The 20,329-nt window shown below is 48.6% G+C and overlaps 1 protein-coding gene and 1 long non-coding RNA gene across 2 annotated transcripts; both read right to left on the bottom strand.

The window, feature by feature from the left end:
* Positions 1-6,331: 6,331 nt before the first annotated feature.
* LOC143437754 (calcium release-activated calcium channel protein 1) lies at positions 6,332-20,095 on the bottom strand. Its single transcript, XM_076922803.1, has 2 exons — positions 19,727-20,095; positions 6,332-7,451 (listed from the first exon to the last, which is right to left on the bottom strand). Exons 1-2 carry the CDS (start codon positions 20,030-20,032, stop codon positions 6,843-6,845), a joined length of 915 nt encoding a protein of 304 aa, XP_076778918.1. The 5' UTR covers positions 20,033-20,095; the 3' UTR covers positions 6,332-6,842.
* On the bottom strand, positions 8,050-19,715 carry LOC143437756 (uncharacterized). The gene is made up of 2 exons (XR_013107048.1): positions 10,673-19,715; positions 8,050-8,685 (listed from the first exon to the last, which is right to left on the bottom strand). It is a non-coding gene; the product is annotated as an uncharacterized LOC143437756 (long non-coding RNA).
* Positions 20,096-20,329: the final 234 nt, after the last annotated feature.

Genomic DNA, 20,329 nt, shown 5'->3' with positions numbered 1-20,329 from the left:
TGGGAAGCAGAGGCAGGTGGATCCCCGAGTTTGAGGGTCAGCCTGGTCTATACAATCAGGAGGGGGTTCGTAGTGAAATCTTGTCTAAAAAAAAAAAAAAAAAAGACAATGGTAGCCAGGTGGTGGTGCATGCCTTTAATCTCAGCACTCGGGAGGCAGAGGCAGGAGGATCGCTGAACTCAAGTCCAGTCTAGTCTACAGACCAATTTCCAGGACAAACAGAGCTACATGGAGAAACCCTGTCTAGGGGGAAAAAAAAGAAAGAAAGAAAAAGCAGACAGTGGTTTAAAACCAGCTAGGATTTTTGCTCTCCCCCAGTTACTTAGGGACATTTGATAATGCCTGGAGACACTTATGGTTATCACAATGGACAGAGATGAATGCTGTCTCTTACAGCATCCTCTAGAGCAAGGAACATGCTATAATGCCTTTTGTTTTTTAGTGGTTGTTTTTTTGTTGTTGTTGTTGAGATAGGGTCTCACTATGTAGCCCTGGCTGTCTTGGAGCTCACTATATAGACCAGGCTGGTTTCGAACTTACAGAGATCTGCCTACCTCTGCCCCCCCCCCCCTGAGAACTAAAGGCCTGCAACCACTATGCCAGGCTCAAATGCCCTACCATGTAAACAGGCTACAAAGCAATGGTTCAATTCCAAGTTTGTCCATAAAGCAAACACCCCAACTTAGTGAGTCACGGTGGATCATCACACCTATAATCCCAGCATTCTGGAGATGGAGAGGAGAGACTCAAAGGGTTTGACCCCAGTCTGGCCTCAGGAGCAAAAGACAGTCTCACCAAAACAATAAAGTCCACACTGACTGTGAGGTTTTCTTTGCTCCTAAACTCCAAGTGTGGTGACCTGCTTCAGAGTGTGTGGTACCATCTGTACCTGACTCCAAGATGCAGGATCAGCGTAACTACAGGTGCTAAGTGCTGACTTGGTACCAGGCACTGTGGACAGTTTCAGTTGCCTCTTCTGTGACTCCATAACCCGTGTGGTGGCCTACTATTCTCTCTGCTGTTTTAGAGGAAAACTGGTTCAAAAGTCTCCAAGCTAATCCTTAACCTAATCTTAGATCTATCTATATATTTTTAAGTTATTCTTGAGCGTTTGCATGTTTTGTCTACATGTATGTCTGTGTACCACATGCATGTCTGGTGCCCAAGAAGGTGTTACAGACAAATGTGAGCTGCCACATGGGTGCAGGGAATCAAAACAGGGTCCTCTGGCAGGAGGGCAAGTGCTCTTAACTGTTGAGCCATCTATCCAGCCCAGGCCTCTATATTCTTAGGGAGTGGAAATCCATACATACATTCTTATGTATGGATTGTTACTAGGGTAACCACTGAGCCATCTATCCAGCCCAGGCCTCTATATTCTTAGGGAGTGGAAGTGTATGTGCGGATTGTTACTAGGCATGGTGGTACACACCTCTCATCCTAGCACTTGGGAGGCCAAGGCAGGCAGATCTCTTCAGCCTGGTCTACATTGTTACCTTGCTTCACAAAAGGATAGGGAATGAGATTCCCTTGTCTATTTATAAAAGTGATAAAATGTCAACAGTAGTCACTTCTGGAGACGACAACTGGGGACAGGGATGGAGAACAACATTTTACTGTCGAAAATGGAAGCAAGTAAAAAGATAATCTTGTGTATCCAAAATAAAAAGCAATGCCAAAGCAGAGACACTGCCCTTTGTCTGCTTTGGTGCTGGGATGGAGTACAAAGCCTGGTGTAGGCGAAGCAAATGGTCGGAGCCACTGAGCCACCTACCCCTCAGCTGAGACTGGGTTCTTCAGGGGTATTTGCTCAAGTTGCCCGGGTACTTGTTAGAAATAGATCCCAGAGATCAACATGTCAGCCTGAATCAGCAGCTCATGGGCAAGGTCGGTATCTACATTCTCCTAGCCAGCCTGGTGGTTCTCGACCCAGATGCATTCAAGAAACATGGTAAAACTTGAGAATCATTGCCCAGGAGTGACTCCAACTGGATCCTGGGTCTCTATGGAGCAGGAAGGTGCTTTGATATGTAAGCAGTATCCAGGCTCCACCAGTGAACAGAGGTAGTACCTAGGGGCCCCTTCCTGGTTGTATGTAGAGTCTCTCAGAGGATGGTCCTGGTGTGTAAGATGTTGGGATGCAGGGTGAATGGGAAGTGATGGGAGCAGGGTATTAGGCCCCTACTTTAATGAGGTAGGGTTATAGCACAGTGGAAGAGGTTTGCTTACTATGACTAATGCACCAAAGGTTTGATTCTTAGCACCATCAGAAAGAAAGCAAACAAAACCACTTTATATACTGGGGTTCTGGGATAGACAGATACCTCAAAGTCAAGGCCTATAGGAGTCAGGTGGTTTTTTGTTTGTTTGTTTTTTAAATTACATTTACTGTGTGTGACTATGTGTGTGTGTGTGTGTGTACAAGTTCCATGTTTCATGTGTGGCGGACAGAGGACAATAACTGACTCACACTACCTAGCATGCAGGTTCTGGTCAAACTTCGGGTGTAGCACTGGTTATCTTGGCACCGACTCTGTAAAACAGGCTAGCTTTGAACTCAGAGATCTGCCTGCAACCAGAGTGCTGGGATTAAAAAGTGTGAACTGCCATCACCAGGCTTTGGGGGCAGGTTTCTTTATCTGCTGGGCCATCCTGATCATTCAAGGGAAGTAGTTTAAAGTGATCTGGTGTGAGACAAGAGGGAGTGTGGGGGAAGTGTAGCAAAGATAGGCCCTGGGTGATACATGGTACCTGCTCACTGGAGGTCTGCAAGGTAGGCCCAGTGCCCCTGGAATTTCCTATTCTTCCAGCAATGCCAGAATCTGCCCATGGAAGTCTTTCAAGGCCCTGGGCTCTGAGCCGCCTTGCAGGTTTGAGTCCTAGCAAAAGTTACTGGTGAGAGTTAATCTTCACTGTCAATTTGACTGGATTAGGAAAAGCCCCAGGGATTAATAAAGCACCTCCAGGACTGTGCGAGCATTTCCAAAGGCGATTAGCTCAAAAGGTCTCTGACCTAATCGATGGCAGGGAGTCATTCCTCTGTGGCTCACAGGACAGCATTATTGGGAGGTGATGATATGTGGGGGGTGGGGCTTGACAGGGAGGTCACGGTATCTTGCTATGGTTACTTCCTACATCCCTTTGTTTGACTCTTGGCTGCTACAACTTATTTCTACTTCCATTACGATGAAGTAACATCCCTGAGACCATTAACCAAGATAAATCCTCTAAATTGCCTTTTTTTTTTTTTCTTTTGCCTATCTGGTCATGTGACACAGAGGCCTGCTACCTTTAACTTTCTTGAGCATCAACTCTTGTCTGCTGCACAGTGATGATTGACATCCTGAGTATGGGAGGGTCAAATGAGCATCCCGTCCCCCCATCCCCAACACACACACACACTGGCTAACTAGTCCTATTTTGTTGTTTCAGTTGGATTGACACCCTCACAGGTATTTCCTGCCAAAATGCACAATCTGAGTATAACCATGAAAAACAAATCTCAAGAGAAGCTAAACTACAAGGCATTCTGTAAAGCCATAGGTCTGGCTGCTCTAGGAAAAAATAAAAATGTGCTGGACAGATGGCTCAGGGATAAAAGTACTGGATGCTTCCACAGAAGACCCTAGTTTTGTTCCCAGCACCTACATGGTAGCTAACAACCACCTGGAAGTCCAGTTCTCAGGTGATGCAGCGCCCTCTTCTGGCCATCAGAGGCACACAAGTATGCATGTGATACACATACACACATGCAGACATGCACAATCTTCATTATAGAAATGTTAATGATGCAGTGGGGATGGTAGCTCAGTTCAGAGAGAGCCTGGGCAGCATTCAGGTGGCTCTGAAGTTGCTCCCTAGTTCTGCAAGACACTTGGTATGGCAGTGTGTACCTGTAAGCCCAGAATTTGGGAGATGGAGAAGTCTTAGTAGTTCAAGGTAATCCTCTACTACCTAGCAAGTTTGAGGCTAGCCTGGGTTACATTCAAATCTCTCTCTCTCTCTCTCTCTCTCTTTTTCTCTCTCTCTCTGTCTTTTTTGTTTGTTTTGTTTTTCGAGACAGGGTTTCTCTGTGTAGCCCTGGCTGTCCTGGAACTCACTCTGTAGACCAGACTGGCCTTGAACTCAAACATCCACCTGCCTCTGCCTCCCAAGTGGTGGGATTAAAGGTGTGCGCCACCACTGTCATTCAGCTCTCTTAAAACCTACATTCAACTCTCTTAAAACCTCCAAAGGTTGTATTTGAAAGAACAAAAGCCATGTGACTGTCCCAGACCAAGGAGACAAAAAGCGCGACAACTCATTACTACAAGTGGAGGAAAGGGACTGCTTATGAGGGCCTTTCCTAGGGCAAGCAGGAGGCTGAACATGAGTTATCAGGTGCTAACGTCAATACACAAAATTCAATTTCCTAAATCTGGAATGGCAATTTAGACAACACAGAGCCCTTGCCTAGCATAGAAGTAGCCCTTGATTTAACTCCTAGCACCTAATAAAGTGGACCACTGGTGTTTCAACATGTGGGAGGTGGATGTTCCTGAAAGACCAAGGCCAGCCTGGGCTACATAAAATCCTGTTCTCAAGAGTTGTGGCTATATAAGGTAATGTCCTTAGTCTTAGAAGGTCCTTTTTAAGCTAACAAGGATTGGTGTGTTGGTGCAAGCATACATCCATCATGGGTGTGCTGGTGCCCAGGGAAGCCAGAAAAGGCTGTCAGGTCCCCGGCAGCTAGAATTACAGGCTGCCTTACGTGGACACTGGGAGCTGAATTCAGGTCTTCTCGAAAAGCGGCAAGCGCCCTTGACCACTGAGCTCTTTCTCTGATCTCAAGTCTTTCTAAGGAGGAGTTTGTGTGTGTGTGAAAAGATGTATGAATGCTACCTATGTGCAGTACCCTCGAGGCCAGAAGATGGCACTGGGTGCTCTGGAACTGGAGTTATGGGCAGTTCTGAGTTGCCTATTTGGGCACTCAAAACTGAACTTAGCAGTATGTGCTCTTAACCACTGAGCCACCTCTCCAGCCCCAATATAGCATTCTTTAAAAAAAAAAATTTTTTTTTTAATGTGGCCAGGTGGTGGTGGTGCACACCTTTAATCTCAGCACTTGAGAGTGAATTTTGTGTAAGTCTGAGGCCAGCCTGGTTTACAGAGTAAGTTCCAAGACAGACAGAACTACAGAGAAACCTTGTCTCAACCACCCCCTACCCCTGAGGCAAAAAAAAAAAAAAAAAAAAAAAAAAAAAGCCATGTTTGTTTCTGCAAACCACATGCATGCCTAGTAATAAAGGCCAGAAGAGGCCGTTGGATCACCTGGCTCTGAAGTTACAGATGGTTGTGGGGATATTAGGTATGAAACCTGGGTCTTCTGGAAGAACAGCCAAATGCTCTTAAATACCAAGCCATCTCTCCTACCCTGCAATATACGCAGTCTTTAAACTCAATGACACCTAATACAACCTAATGTCTTAATCACATAACAAAAATATTGTGACCGCAGGCTTGCAGGAACCTACCTTTCAATTTCTCCTACTATAACAGTGGCTTAGTATGTGCGTAGCCGTTTCTGGTCTTCTGGGGACTTTGTAGACAGTAACTATCTCCAAAAGAAACAACTAGGTACACATTTTAATTACCATCCCTGAACGTTTCTTTTGAGTAGAAATTTCCCAAGCAGAGTTACATGTCTTGGGGTGGAACTCAGCGGGAGAGTACCTTGTCAAATTCCCGGGTTCTATCCCCAGCAATACAACTTTTGTCCAGTTGTTGGATTGATCCCAGGGCTTTGACCATGACAGGTTAGTTTTGTCCCTGAGCCACTTCCTCTCATTTTTTAAAAATGTTTTATTTTATTTATATGAATATACTATCGCTGTCTTCAGACACACCAGAAGGCATCAGATCCTATTCCAGATGGTTGTGAGGCACCATGTGGTTGCTGGGAACTGAACTCAGGACCTCTGGAAGAGCAGTCAGTGTTAACTGCTGAGCCATCTCTCCAGCCCCTCTCTCAATTTTTTTTAAATTTTTTTTATTTTTTTGAGACAGTTCCTCTGTGTAGCCCTGGCTGTCCTGGAACTCACTCTGTAGACCAGGTTGGCCTTGAACTCAGAAATCCATCTGCCTCTGCCTCCCAAGTGCTGTGATTAAAGGTGTGCACCACCACTGTGGGACACACACACACACACACACACACACACACACACGGTGGGGGGTGGGGGGGGACGGGACGGGACAACACGCCCTCAATTTTTAAAGACTGTTTAGTGACTCACCTGACTGGGGCATCCTGTCAGGTAGTCCAGACCCAACAAACATAGACATGAAGAAGAGGTGTCCCTTGTGAATATATTTTATGTGTACATACAAGGGTGCATGTGCATACACACGCACACACGTGTACACACACGGAGAGGAGACGTGCACGTGAGATTTTCTTCTGTGCATGGGCGGGCGCGCGCACACACACACACACACACACAGACACACACACAGACACACACAGAGGGCCAACCAGTAAGGAGGTTGAGGTCTGGACAGGAAGCATCCGGGTGGAACTGGTGCAGGGGAGAAGAAGGGACAAAGACAGCAACTGTCCCCACTCTACCCCCCACCCCCCACCAGGAGGGGGACGGAGAGCTGGAAAAACAGGGAGTGCTTATTCTCACAGAAGGAAATCTCCAAGTGCAGCGACTTTTTTTTTTTTTTTAAAAGCCTCTTCCTTCCACTCTCTGCCCTGGTGAAGCCAGCCACCTGCACAGGCCGTCCTCCAGACTGGACCAGGACAAGGTCATGGGGAAGGGCATAAGGCCAAGGCCTCAGAGGGCCAGTGGGAAGGTGAGGACTTAGGCATAGTGGGTGCCGGGTGTTAGAGAATGGTCCCCTCTGTGGTCCAGCTGGTCTTGCAAGCGGGCAAACTCGGCCAGCTCGTTGAGCTCCTGGAACTGTCGGTCCGTCTTATGGCTGACCAGCGAGCGGTAGAAATGAACAGCAAAGACGATAAAAACCAGGCCGCAGGGGACCATGATAGCAGTGGAGGCGATGGCTGCCGCCTCACCCGGGGTGATGCCACCACCACTGTTGCTGTTGTTGGCGTTAGGGGTCGATTCAGCGGGAAGCTTGGTGGGGCTTGGCTGTCCCGCCTGCCTCTTGAGCGGTAAGAACTTGACCCAACAGAGCAGCACGACCTCAGCCAGGAAAAGCAGCGTCCCGATGACGGTGGAGAAGGCCCAGGCCAGCTCGATGTGGCGGTGCATGCGCTCATGGGGCGACTCTTTGACCGAGTTGAGGTTGTGGACATTGCTTACAGCCTCGATGTTGGGCAGGATGCAGGTGCTGATCATGAGAGCAAAGAGATGCACGGCCACCAGCACTGTGGTGCAGGCACTGAAGACAATAAGCAACCCTGGCGGATAGTCATGATCTGCATCTAGCTGGACTTCCACCATCGCTACCTAGGAGAGGGGAACAGGGAAGTGAACGGCTCGCTCAAATACTATTCCGCCACCCAACAGATCAGTCATTTGGCCTCAGTCTCAGTTTCCGGGAACGCTAAACCCCACCCTCTCTGGATTGTGGAGTAGAAAAAAAAAATTGATGAGGAAGGGGAGCAAGCATGAATCTATCAGCTGTGTGTCCTTCGGAAGTTAGTGTGGCCCAGCCTTACCATAGATATAGAAAATAGGTATTACCCATTAATTCACAGAATTATGTTGACAAATGAGAGTTCTCGGTATACAGTAAATACCTTAAAATTGGGAACACTGCCGCTGTCAATCATAAATGGTGTAGGCAGTAGAGTTAAGTATATTATGCAGGCTGTAAAATTTTTTTTTCTCAAGACAGGGTCTCTCTGTGAAGCCTTGTCTGGTCATCCTGGAACTTACTCTATAGACTAGGCTGGCCTTGAACTCAGAGATCTACTTGCTTTTGCCTTGGGAGGCCGTTCTTTCCTTCTACCACAAGAGTCCTAAGGATCAAACTCAGAATGTCAATTTTGGCAGGAGGCACCTTAACTATCTCTCCAGACCAAGAAAACTTTTTTTTTTAAAAAAAAAAAATCAACTACCAACTGGTGGTGGTGCAGGCCTTTAATTCCAGCACTCAAGAGGCAAGAGGCAGGTGGATCTCTGAGTTTGAAGCCAGACTGGTCTATAGAGTAAGATCCAGGACAGCCAGGACTACATAAAGAAACCCTGTCTGGAAAAAACAAAACCCAAACCAAACCAAATACAAATAAACTACTAACCACTATCCCTATCTGTCCCACACTTTTATACCTACACAGGACTCAATTTCCTGTCCTACTCTGAGGACAATAGGTGGGAGAAGTAAAGACCTTCCCATGTCATATCCAGGTCCATTATGAGAACAGAGTGCACAGGCCAACAGGGAACTGAGAGAGGTTTCTCAGAACAGACAGGCTCAACCCAGTGCCTGTATCTTAGCTGGCTAGGTGCCAGCAAGCCCCAAGGCATTTCCTCCTCCAGCCCCAGGGCTCACACACTGGCTGCTCCCCAGTTCCTGGAGACTTGAGGATTTGGGGTCACCGGGGACATAATCTAGACCTGCCACCTGCTCTTCATACCTGGGTCTTGCAAATTACCCTCATTCAAAGGAGCCAGCTCATCAGATTTCCGCCAGGAGCAGCAGGCAATTGGGGACATTGCCAGGGTCCACCCATGTGGGCTGGAGGGTCAAGGACAGCAAAGAAACAGGGGAAATGACATTACCATTAAGTGAAGCTGGGGGCTGTACCTAGGTGGACAGAACGCTTACCTCCCATGTGTGAAGCCCTCTATCAGTCCCCAACACTGAAAAAACTGTGTGGTGGTTCACGCCTGTAATCTCAGCACTGGGAAAGGAAAGGCAGGAGGACAGCAAGTTCAAAGCCATCCTGAGCTACAGAATGAGTTCAAGAACAGGCCGAGCTACATGAGACCCCAGTCATTAAGGAAAAAAAAAAAAAAAAAAAAAACAAACCCACAAACAAAGCAAAATGACAGTAATTGCCTGGGATGGAGGGTGTGTTAATCCAAGCCAAAATACCTGCTGGGGGGGGGGGGCACAGGAAAAGCAGTGAAAATGGGTTCTATCACTGCTCAGTTTAAAACCTTCACTGCCATCCCAGGCTATCTGAAATTCTCCAGTTCTTACCCTCCTTCTTCTGAGAGGCAGACTCAGCTCAAGAGAAGCAGGTCCCTTTAATCCCAGCACTTGGGAGGCAGAGGCAGGCGGATCTCTGAGTTCGAGGCCAGCCTGGTCTACAGAGTGAGTTCCAGGACAGCCAGGGCTACACAGAAAAACCCTGTCTTGAAAAACAAAAAAAAAAAAACAAAAAAAAAAAAAAAGGCTTCTTTTGCCTACAGCCACAGCCACCAAGAGTGAGGATGCTTCGGCCTGAGAATTTACAAAATGGTTCATGTTCATATAAATTTGGGGCACTGCCATGAGAATTTTGACTGTTGTTTAAGATTCCCTGGTGGCCTAATGCCAACCCCGAGAATTCTTCTGAGCCCATGCGGGCAAGGGAGCCGGGCAGCTCAGCATATGCGGGTGACGGACACAGGACAGCAAAGGCAAGGCACATCTGATGCACTCCCACCCCCACCCCCACCCCGGCAATCTGGAGAAGCTGGGTACCTTCCGAAGGAGCACCTCCTGCTCCTTTCCCCACCCCGTACTTCTTCCTGTTTTGGCCTTCTATCCCAGAACCTGAGAAATGACAAGCCAGTGAGCTTGTTGGAGCTGCCCCTGGTCCGCTGGGGGCGTTTATGGGTGGGTTTGTGTACTTCCCTGCATCCCAGTGACCTCCAAGTGACATACTGTCCCCTCTGTAGAACTTTAAGCACACAGCGCCACAATGCAAAGCTGAAGGTAAAACCTGTATACTGCTTTTCCTGTGCCCTGCGCAGCAGGTATTTTGGCTTGGATTAACATAACCTCCATCCCAGGCAATTGCTATCACTTTGCTTTTGTTTTTTCCCTTAAAAACTGGGGTCTCATGTAGCTCAGCCTGTCCTTGAACTCATTCTGTAGCTAAAGATGGCTTTGAACTTGTCCTTTGCCCTCACTTTTACAAAGCTGGTATCCCCTAGGCAAGAATCTAAAATCGTCGATACCCCAATTTTTGCATCCATAAAATGGAGGCCTACTTATGACAGTTATGAAGTTTCAGACCTAATGAATGCAAGATGTTCTTTAAGCACGATTGGGCACATGATATATTTAGAGTATTAACGATTCTTTTTTTGTCTGTTTTTGGCTTTTCAAGATAGAATTTCTCTGTGTAGTCCTGGCTGTTCTGGAACTCACTGTTGTAGACCAGGCTGGTCTCTAACCAGTCTGCTTATGCCTCCTGATTGCTGGGATCAATGGTGTGCACCACCACTGCCAGGCACAATGATTCTTATTAGTGATTATCATTGGGGGCAGAGGTTGTAGCTCAACAAGAGCTAGCTAGCCTAGTGTGGTGAGGGCCTTGGGTCCCATACATACACACATACATACATACGCGCGCACACACACACACAGATGCATAGACATAGACAGACACCCAACTACATATTTGTTCACTCACTACTCAATTTCAAATAAGGAAACCGAGTCTCAGAAAGGAGACCAATCACAGGACAGTTGCTATCCAGCTCTAGGGTGGGGGTTGGGGGGAACTTACTCGAAAGCTTGTGTATAATGGTGTGGTTTTTCACATGGACACTGAGGTTAAATGAGGTTTGGATGTGTAAATGTTTAGCGCAGACTCCGCTACTGGAGAAGCTCAATAAATCTAGTTAAAAAGAAAAACAAGGAGCTACAAGTGGAGGAAGGAGAAGAGACTGTAACCTACCCAGGCCTGCATGCTCTTCCTCATTCAGGGCCCCCAGGCCTGCATGCTCTTCCTCATACAGGGCCCCCAGGCCTGCATGCTCTTCCTCATACAGGGGCCCCAGGCCTGCATGCTCTTCCTCATACAGGGCCCCCAGGCCTGCACGGTCTTCCTCATACAGGCTGCACAGCTCCTTCTGAGCTGTACAGGCAACACTAGCTCCCAATGTGGGCATCAGGGGCAAGTACTCCTGGCCACGTGAGCATCTCTGCAGGACAGCATCACCAGGACCATAAAACCCAGCTGAGGCACACATGGTCTGGGTATCCTCACATCCTTGGGCTGAGGGAAAGCTGAGCTCTCCACGGAAGAGGAAGGACCTGCTGCTGTGCTCCGAAGAAACCCTATGACCCTCCTCTACCATTCCTGGAAATCCAACCACACAGGCTGGCTGTATGCACCATTGCCCCAGATAAGAGCAAGTTCAGAGCCACAGGGCTGCATACAAGAGAAGATTCTGCCCAGGTTGGTGGTAGCACACGCCTTTAATCTCAATACTAAGGAGGCAGAGGCAGGAGGATCTCTGAGGAGAAGGCCAGCCAGGTCTACAGAATGGCTTCTAGGACAGCCAAGGCTACACAAAGAAACTGTCTTGGAACACGTAACAAAACAAAGCAAAGAGAAAAAAAAGAAAAAGAAAAAAGAAAAAAAAATGATTCTCAACAAGAAGGGGTGGCTGGTATAATCATGAACCCTGATGAAAACTATTCACAGGCATTAAGGTTCTTTTTCCAGAATGATTCCCACCAGATCTGTCCCGCAGGGTGGGAAGAGTAAGTCAGGGGAGCCCTGGCAGAATCTAACAGCTGACATCCAGGGCCCCAACCGTGTCCCAGAGAGATCACATCAGATTAGATTGCACGCAGCTTCACAAGGTAAATATAGCTGGGAGCAGGACTCTTAGCCCAAAATAAACAGCTCCTGGCCGGCCAGCCAGCCTCCACCAACCCTGCTGTACAGGGCCTGACAGAGCAGAAGGGTCAGACCACGGGCCCCAAATCACACCAGTTTACAGATCCTCACAGGAGATACTGGGCATCTTAAATCTGAAACAGGGACGAAAGATTATTGATTCTGCTGGGCAGTGGTGGCACACGCCTGTAATCACAACATTCGGGAGGCAGAGACGGGTAGATCTCCAGGTTTGAGGCCAGCCTGGTCTACCTAGTATGTTCAGGCCAGTCTGGTCTATAGAGTGAGTTCCAGGACAGCCAGGGATACACAAAGAAATCCTTTCTCAGGAAAAAGTTAAAAATAAAATAAAATAATAATAAAAAAAGATTATTGGTCCTGTGGAGGGCAATCCCTGGCTGACCTGGCCACACATGTGGCCACCTCACATAAATATCAACCATCTATAGCCTCCTGCTGTACTCCACAGACACAGAACACTTGCATCCTGGTGATCCCGATACTTTTGAGACAACTCTCTGCCCTTTGCCATGTTCAACTCCCAAACCACAGTGGGAAGCACAGCTTTCTTCGCCCCAGTTCTTCCTGTTCACCCCTTCTGAGACAGTAGAAAGCTACAGTATCTTGGGTAGAGCCCCAAGCCTCGGTCACACGGGTTTCAGCGAGTTGTCTGGATTTGCTAACTCCATTCCGATTGCGGACCATCTAGTAAGAGAGATCTGAATCCGGTCCCCGTGGTTTACAGACTCTCTTGACCACGGCAGTCCAGTACTCCAAATGCTTCTAAAAATAGATATGCACTCTTTTATGAAACAAACAAAAGTTTCACTAAACACCACGTATTCTTGAAGCCTGCCAATGCGGTCTGTTCTTATGAGCCTGCGCTCACTGCCTCTCCCCCTTTGGCTTCAGTATTAAAATTTTTATTGAGAATTCCTGGGATGGTGGTTATCTCCTCCCCTTCTGAAGAGACAATACTGTAGGAAATCACTGGGAAATCAAACACTGTCCCAACCCACCCTGGGCCAATAAGGGGAAGAAGACAGCCCTCTTAAAGGGTTGGGTCTTCTTCAGTCTTCCTTAATCCAAGAGGGCAGATGCAGAGGGACCCACATGCTACTTGGGTCAGGGTGAGGTGTGCTGACCCTCTATTGGCTTCTCAAAAACTGGAGAAGAAACACCTCCATTTTCTGAGGGTAGAGATCCTGATATCCACACTCATTTACTGTTTTGAGATAGGGTCTACTGTCTAGCTCTAGCTGCCATGGAACTTCCTGTGTAGACCAGGCTGGCCTTGAACTCAGAGATCCACTTGTCTTTGCCTCCTGAGTGCTGGGATTAAAGGCGTGCTGCTGGAAGCAGTATTCTGCTAGCAGCCTTCAGATGAAGATGTAGAGCTTTCTCCTCTGCCTGTACCATGCCTGCCTGGATGCTGCCCTACTCCCACCTTGATGATAATGGATTGAACCTCTGAACCTGTAAGCCAGCCCCAATTAAACGTTGTCCTTTATAAGACTTTCCTTGGTCATGGTGTCTGTTTGCAGCAGTAAAACCCTAACTAGGAGAAGCATCAGGGGTTTTTCATCACTGAGCCAAGTCTCCAGCACCCATTCTTAGGTGTTTTTGAGACAAGATCTTACTCTATAGCTCAGGCAGGCTTCAAACTCATGGTCTTCCTGTCTTGGCTTCCCGGGTGCAACCTTAGCACTTTCTTTTTTTCTTTCTGGTGCTAGGATTCAAACCTGGGGCTTTGTGCATGGTCTACACCTGAGCTAAATCCCCAAGCATCCCTGCAACTTTCCTTTTGTGTCAAGTACACTCAGAAAAACAAGAACTGTTTATTTTTTCTTCTTGGAGAGTTTTATGTATGGCAGACTGGCCTCACATTCACTATGTAGCTATGGATGACCTGGAACTTCTGATCTTCCTGCCTCAACCTTCCAAGTCCTAGAATGACAGGTGTGAACCCCAATGCCCCCCCCTTTTTTTTTTTTGGCTTTTTCAAGACAAGGCCTTTCTGTGTAGCTCTGGCTGTCCTGGAACTCACTCTGCTGCCTCTGCCTTGGCTGCTGAATGAGAGGAATACACCACCCCTACCTTTAACTTTTTTATTTTTATTTTATTTTATTTATTTATTTTTGGGTTTCTCTGTGTAGTCCTGGCTGTCCTGGAACTCAGTCGGTAGACCAGGCTGGCCTCGAACTCAGAAATCTGCCTGCCTCTGCCTCCCAAGTGCTGGGATTAAAGACGTGCGCCACCACCGCCCAGCTAACTTTTTTATTTTTAGGTATGCTCCTAATAACACAATATTTTATTAGAATGTATTATTTATACATAAATACCAACAGGCCCGGATGTAGTGGTGTATGCCTTTAATCTCAGCACTCAGGAGACACAGATCTATGAGTTAGGGGCCATCCTGGCCTACAAAGTGAGATCCTGTCTCTAAACAATAGTAAGTCTGGCACTAAAATTTTTTAGTTGAGTTTAGACACCAACATTCAGACCAAAGGTTAGATTGGTCAACTAGGGCCCTCAGACTATGGTCTTGTATCTGACCACACCCACTAATTTACATGTCACCTAAAGCCAATGACAGAGTGATAGCTACCTGGAAAACCACATTGCCCTGACACACAAAGTTGACTGACCTTACAGTAAGACAAACACGCCCCAAAGAAGAATATTAAATAACACAAGAACCCTCTAAGGGGGAGGGGAAAGACTGACTTGAACAAGGTATAATGAATGACACAGGAATGGAAATGTCATAATGAAATCCATCACTTTATATGATAAACTTAAAAGTAATTAAAAAAAATTTTTTTCTCACCAGGTGTGGTGGCACCTTTGGTTCCAACACTTGGGAGGCAGAAGCAAGCAGATCCCTGAGTCTGAGGCCAGCCTGTTCTACAGAGTAAGTTCTAAGATGGTCAAGGCTTCACAGAGAAACCCTGCCTCAGAAAAAAAAATACACACACACACACACACACATTTTCCCTCTCCCTCTTCTGATCCAAGCATGGTGGAATGTCTATCATCACATCACAAAGGGAACTGAGGCAGGAGGATTAAGGGTTCCTTGTCAGACTGGGTTACAGAGAAACCCAACCTCAAAGAAACAAAACTCTCCTTTTAAAAACCAAAAACATCAGCACTGTCTGTGGTCCCCCTTCTGTCTGAAATGTCCCTCTTCAAGAAGCACATTAAAAAGGCCCTCAGATGCTCTGTCAGAGACATCAGCTGATTTACATTTTAACTTCATATTTCATTTCATTCAGACTATCCTCCACCCAGTGTAGATCAATAGAGCACCACCTTGGGAAGTCTCCTTGAAAAGAGCTTTTCCTTTCCAGTCAGGGACCCATCAAGGGAAGGAAGGGCCCCTCACTGTTCCCAGCTGAGAATTCCAGAAAGTGCCGCAGGCACTTGTGAAGTTTCACAAAGGGCCTCTCTGCTGAACAGGCATCCACCTCCCCTTGGGAGATTCAGAAGACTTCCATTTATACACTGCCTGGCATACAGATCTTGCATGCAGAATTGGGCATCTGGCAGACTCCAAAGGCTTAGTTATCAACCAACTTGGGGGGATACTGGCAAAGTGGAGGGAGAGGGGAAAAGGCTCCACAAAAGACTCAACAGAAGTCCAGTCCTCCTGACTGGTGACCAGAGCCTTTCAGAGCCCTGCTTTCCCTGTGTGGATCTCAAACTTTTAAGAGCTACAGTGAGGTTTAAACAAGAACGTAAGGAAGGAGTCCAGGCTTGTGCCGGACACAGTAAGAGTTATGTAATAACCACTTCAACCACCACTGTTACATTGTTCACGCCTCAGCTCTGTCTATAATCTTTGATAGCTCCCTGCTATCCACAGGAGAGTTCAAACTTCCTAGACAGGTCCTCAATCAAGGTCCTCAACCCTATGGTAGAGGTTTCACTATGTAGACCAGGCTGGTCTCAGACTCACAGAGAGCTGCTTGCCTTTGTCTCCCGAGTGCTGGGGCTTAGAGGTGTGAGCCATCAGAGTGACTTGGTGTGTGGCATGATGCCCTATCTTTCCCTAGAGATCCCACGACTGACTGTGACTGTTCTTGCCAGTTTATAGGCTCTTCTCCGGACTTCGCTTCCACCATCCTCAGTGATTGGTTGGAATCGCAATCCTTCTATCCTTCAGGAAGCAGCCCCCACTCCATGGCAACTGGTGTAAACAAGCTTCCTAGATACCTAGGCAGGTATTCTAACTTGCAAATACCAACCCAACAAATCTGCACACCAAGGACGTTCCTGTTGTTACTACTTCGTTTACGGGTGAGGTAACTGAGCTCCAGAGAGGTTAAGAAACTTCCCCCAGATTTTACAGTCTGAAGAGGATGAGCTGACACTGGCACCTAGGTAGCTGCTGTTCCTGTGCCCATTTTGCTACCCAGAGCTTCTGGGTTCTATGTCCTTACTACTCTCTGAAGCTTGCTTTCCCATGGACCGCCCAGAGGGCTAGAATGGCTTCCAGACCAAGTGACTTCACTGCATCATGCCATTCATCCAGGACAGCCACACATGGAGGAAAAAGCCATGATGACACCTCTGAAGCATTTTCCACTGTTGCTAGCCTGGTACGAGGGCCCCATCAGCTGCAGCACTAATGGTCATTTCTGGGGATTAGTACCAAGTGGTAACAGTAGCTTCTTGCTCATCTCTGGGCACCCCGCTCTCCGGGTATGTCATAAACACCCAGTAATGTCTCATGACTCGAGCGCTTCCTTCCAATTCATTTTCCCAGAAATCTTAGCCGACTTCTGAACCTGCTCTGGAACCTGGAACAAAAGGGGGCTGGCGGGCAGAACTCGAGGAGGAAGATAATCCAAAACTAATTGATCCCAGGTTGTGGAAAGCATTTTGTTTACTGCACCAGGCTGACCTTCCCAATTTCCGTCTGCTTAGGCTAATGTTACAGCCTGCCCTCCATGAATGATCACCATAGACCCATACAAGGGTAGGGGTAGGGGCAGGGGCTGTGGTAACCTTAGGTGGTGACAGCCTCAAGCTAAAGGCTCTGAAGCAAGCTTTTTGGTTTTTTTTTTTTTTTTAAGATAGTGTTTCTCTGTGTAGCTCTGGCTGTCTTAGAACTTGCTCTGTAGACCAGGCTGGTCTCAAACTCACAGAAATCAGCCTGCCTCTGCCTCCAGAGTGCTGGGATTAAAGATGTGTGCTACCACGTTCCCAAAGGATACTCCTGGCTCCGGGGCCACTGTAAGCCGCACAACTAACCTAGATTGAGGTTGTCTTCACTTTGTGTCTGATGAGTCTCACCAGCAAAGCAGATAACCAGCAGACCCTGAAATCCCTCAGCTCTCCAAAGGCCCTTGTAAGTGAGCCCTCATTCAGGTCAAGGAGAGAACAGGGTCCTCCCATCTCTACACAGGAGAAAACTAACCTTGAAGACACTTACCCTCAACATGTTACAGGCTCCTGGCCTACACCCTTCCATCATGAAGCTAGGATAGGCTCAATCTCCACCAAGCCTTTTGGGAGAGACTCTCCCTCACCTTCACTTTACGGATGAGCAGGTGAACTTGGCATTCTAGGCAACCTGGCTAACCCTGGAGAGCAAAGGTCATGTCAGCTCCTCTACTTTTCCAGGTTTGTAGGAAGGAAGCCCTCTGGGGGCAGGAAGTTGGTTGTGCTGACTCACAAGCCAAGAGAAGAGTAATCCAGGAAACTTGTCACCATGTTACCATGGCTTCGGGGCGGCCAGGCACCCCTTCCTCTCTTGAGGCTCACTCAAGGGTTGGATGTCCGCAGTGGGGGCAGGGCATCATTAGACCTCAGACCATGAATCCAGAGTTCTTAGAAGTCCAGCTTCATTGCAAAGAACTTAGTTGCCCTCTTGAAACTGTTGCTCAGAATGGAGGCAGTCCTGGGACTCAACCCTTTTTAGCCTGCAAAATTTAAGGGATGCTAACCCAGAGTTAAGGAGCCCATTCCAATCAGGCTGAGCAAACAAGATTCCCAAGATAGACAGCGTTGATGCATCTACGACCACCCGAGGTTTTTAGCTACGCCAGCCTTCTAACTTCCTCCACGCTTTTAGCAGAGGCCTGATCTTCTGCAGAGAACTAGCCAAGGAAAGGGTAGGGAAGTGTCCCCTGTCTGACCCTCACCTCTTCTGGAGTCTAGAGAGTTACAATTTACAAGCCCATGGAAGAGCACACAAGTGGTGCCATCCTGGCCCCCTTCCCCATTCCCCTTGACCTGGTGCTACCTGCCTCCGGCTGGACACTGATCACTGCACTGTGGTCTGTCCTAAGCAAGACGTAGGCACTGGCTGACCCTAGTTCAAGTCCAGTTTACCAGAATAGCTGTGTAAAACAGGCAAGTCTTAAAGTCATGGGTAATCCTCCTGCCTCTGCCTTCTGAGGCCACACACAACTCTCTTTATCCTCTTTAAAGAGTTCCTCCAACTTCATTTTTTAAAGTCAGTTTTTTGTTTTTTGTTTTTGTTTGTTTGTTTGTTTGTTGGTTTTTTTTTTTTTTTTTTTTTTTTTTGGTGTTTCAAGACAGGGTTTCTCTGTGTAGCCCTGGCTGTCCTGGAACTCACTCTGTAGACCAGGCTGGCCTCGAACTCAGAAACCCACCTGCCTCTGCCTCCCAAGTGCTGGGATTAAAGGTGTGCACCACCACTGCCTGGCTAAAACTCAGTTTTAAGAATAGTTTATAATCTGCCATTTAAGAAATCAAGGTCCAGGGAGAGAGAGAGAGAGAGAGAGAGAGAGAGAGAGAGAGAGAGAGAGATTGATTGATTGATTTGCCTGAGGTCATACAAGCACCAAGTGGCAGAGCTGGGAAGAGTAATTTATATCACTCCTTCTCTTCTCCTGGCCTTTCCTCTCTGGCCTAGTGCACTGTGGGCCTCTAAAGCATTCAGGTTCACAACTGGGCTGACCCACTTGTTTGCAGATGTTGGGGAGAGACCCAGATACACTCCCTTCCAGAGAAAACACATGGGTGCCAGCCGCTCCCTTCCTCAAGGCCAAAGGCTTAGCTAATTCACGGGGGAGGCAGGCGTGCTGGTGGAGGGGAGGGGGCAGACCCCATGGATGCAGGTTGATGTCATCAAAAGATAATAACATAGTTATGTCACTTCAGCTCCAGGCAAACTCCAAGAGTCAGGCCTGAAGGTATTCCTAGAGTTAATATCTGCTGCCTAACCTGCAGTCTCCAGGGGCGCCTCCTGCAGAGGCTTCTTGTACTACCTTCTTGGGACTTGAGGGGAGGAAAATATGCCTACCTCTTAATCAAGCAACAGGCCGTTCAAGGGGAACATGTCCCACCCTCCTCCCCCACACCCAGTGACTCAGAGGCAAGTTTCTGGAGAAGAAACTGAGGGTGGGGAGTGGCTGTCAACCCCTAGGCTGAGACTCTTGGAAAATGCGGTGCGGGGTGAAAGGGGGTGAGAGTTAGTGGAGTACGGGGAGGTGGAAAGTATTGGGAAATCCCCTCCAATGTTTGATAAAGTCTTGGTAATACCTTCCGGCCTTAGGTGTGTGGGAAGGTAGCTCTCATCTTCATCTCCTCAGAGACCTGTCATCAGTGAGCTGGACCTTTTGGGTCCTTCTTGTCCCCCTGATTACATACAGGGCAGACTTCTTACATAGCAACTTCATGAAAGCAACATTCTTTGTAACCCTAACCTCTTTGCCGCAACAAAGTGCCCGTCTGAAAACACCTGCGCCTGAGTATCTCTATCTCTCGTCGTCCACCTCGCCCTCACAGCTCAGCAACCTCTGGCTCCCCTCCGGCGCCTAGGACGGCTTATCCCAGCTCTTCCCCTCACCCCAGGCACGCCCAGCCCGCTCCCAACTGTGGGCCCCGTCGGGGCTGTGAGCGGGAGCGGCCGAAGCAGGAAGAGGGGAGGAGGGCAGGGAGGCCCGAGCTCACCATGGCGAAGCCGGAGAGCAGAGCCGAGGTCCGGCTGGAGGCTTTGAGCTTGGCGCGGCTCAAGTAGAGCTTGCGCCAGGACAGCGCCTGCATCGAGTGCTCGTTGAGGCTCATCACCTCGGAGTAACTCTGGCCGATCCAGTCCGGGTAGCTGACAGCGGGCAGTGGCGACAGCGGTGGGGCCCCCGAGGGTTCCCCGTCCCCGCTGCGGCGGCGGCTCCGGCGGCTGCCGCTAGTGCTGCTGCCGCCGCTCAAGGGAAGCTCCGGATTGCTGTTGCTCGGGGGCGGGGCAGGCTCCGGATGCATGGAGTACGCTGCGAAGGCGCGGCTGGCGGCGGGCGCCTGCGAAGGCTACGGCCCCGGGGCCGCGCCGCACCTCCGCCGGCCTCCCACTCGAGCCTGTGTCCCGCAGCCGGACGCACCGGATCCGGAGGCCGAGGAACTGGCTGCAGAACCGCTCAGCAAGTTCCAAGCGGCCGCGACCGGAGCCTGCGGGCCGACCGGCGTCCGGTCCCAAGCCGGCACCTCCGCGAGCTCCACGATTGGCCGGCGACCCGCGGGTATTTGCATACGCCACACCCACTAATACACCCCGCCCACAAA

The sequence above is a fragment of the Arvicanthis niloticus genome, chromosome 24, assembly GCF_011762505.2.
Source record: "Arvicanthis niloticus isolate mArvNil1 chromosome 24, mArvNil1.pat.X, whole genome shotgun sequence".
Lineage (NCBI taxonomy): Eukaryota > Metazoa > Chordata > Mammalia > Rodentia > Muridae > Arvicanthis > Arvicanthis niloticus.
Note: the sequence above shows the minus strand (reverse complement) of the source record. Positions and strands in the feature narration are given on the sequence as shown.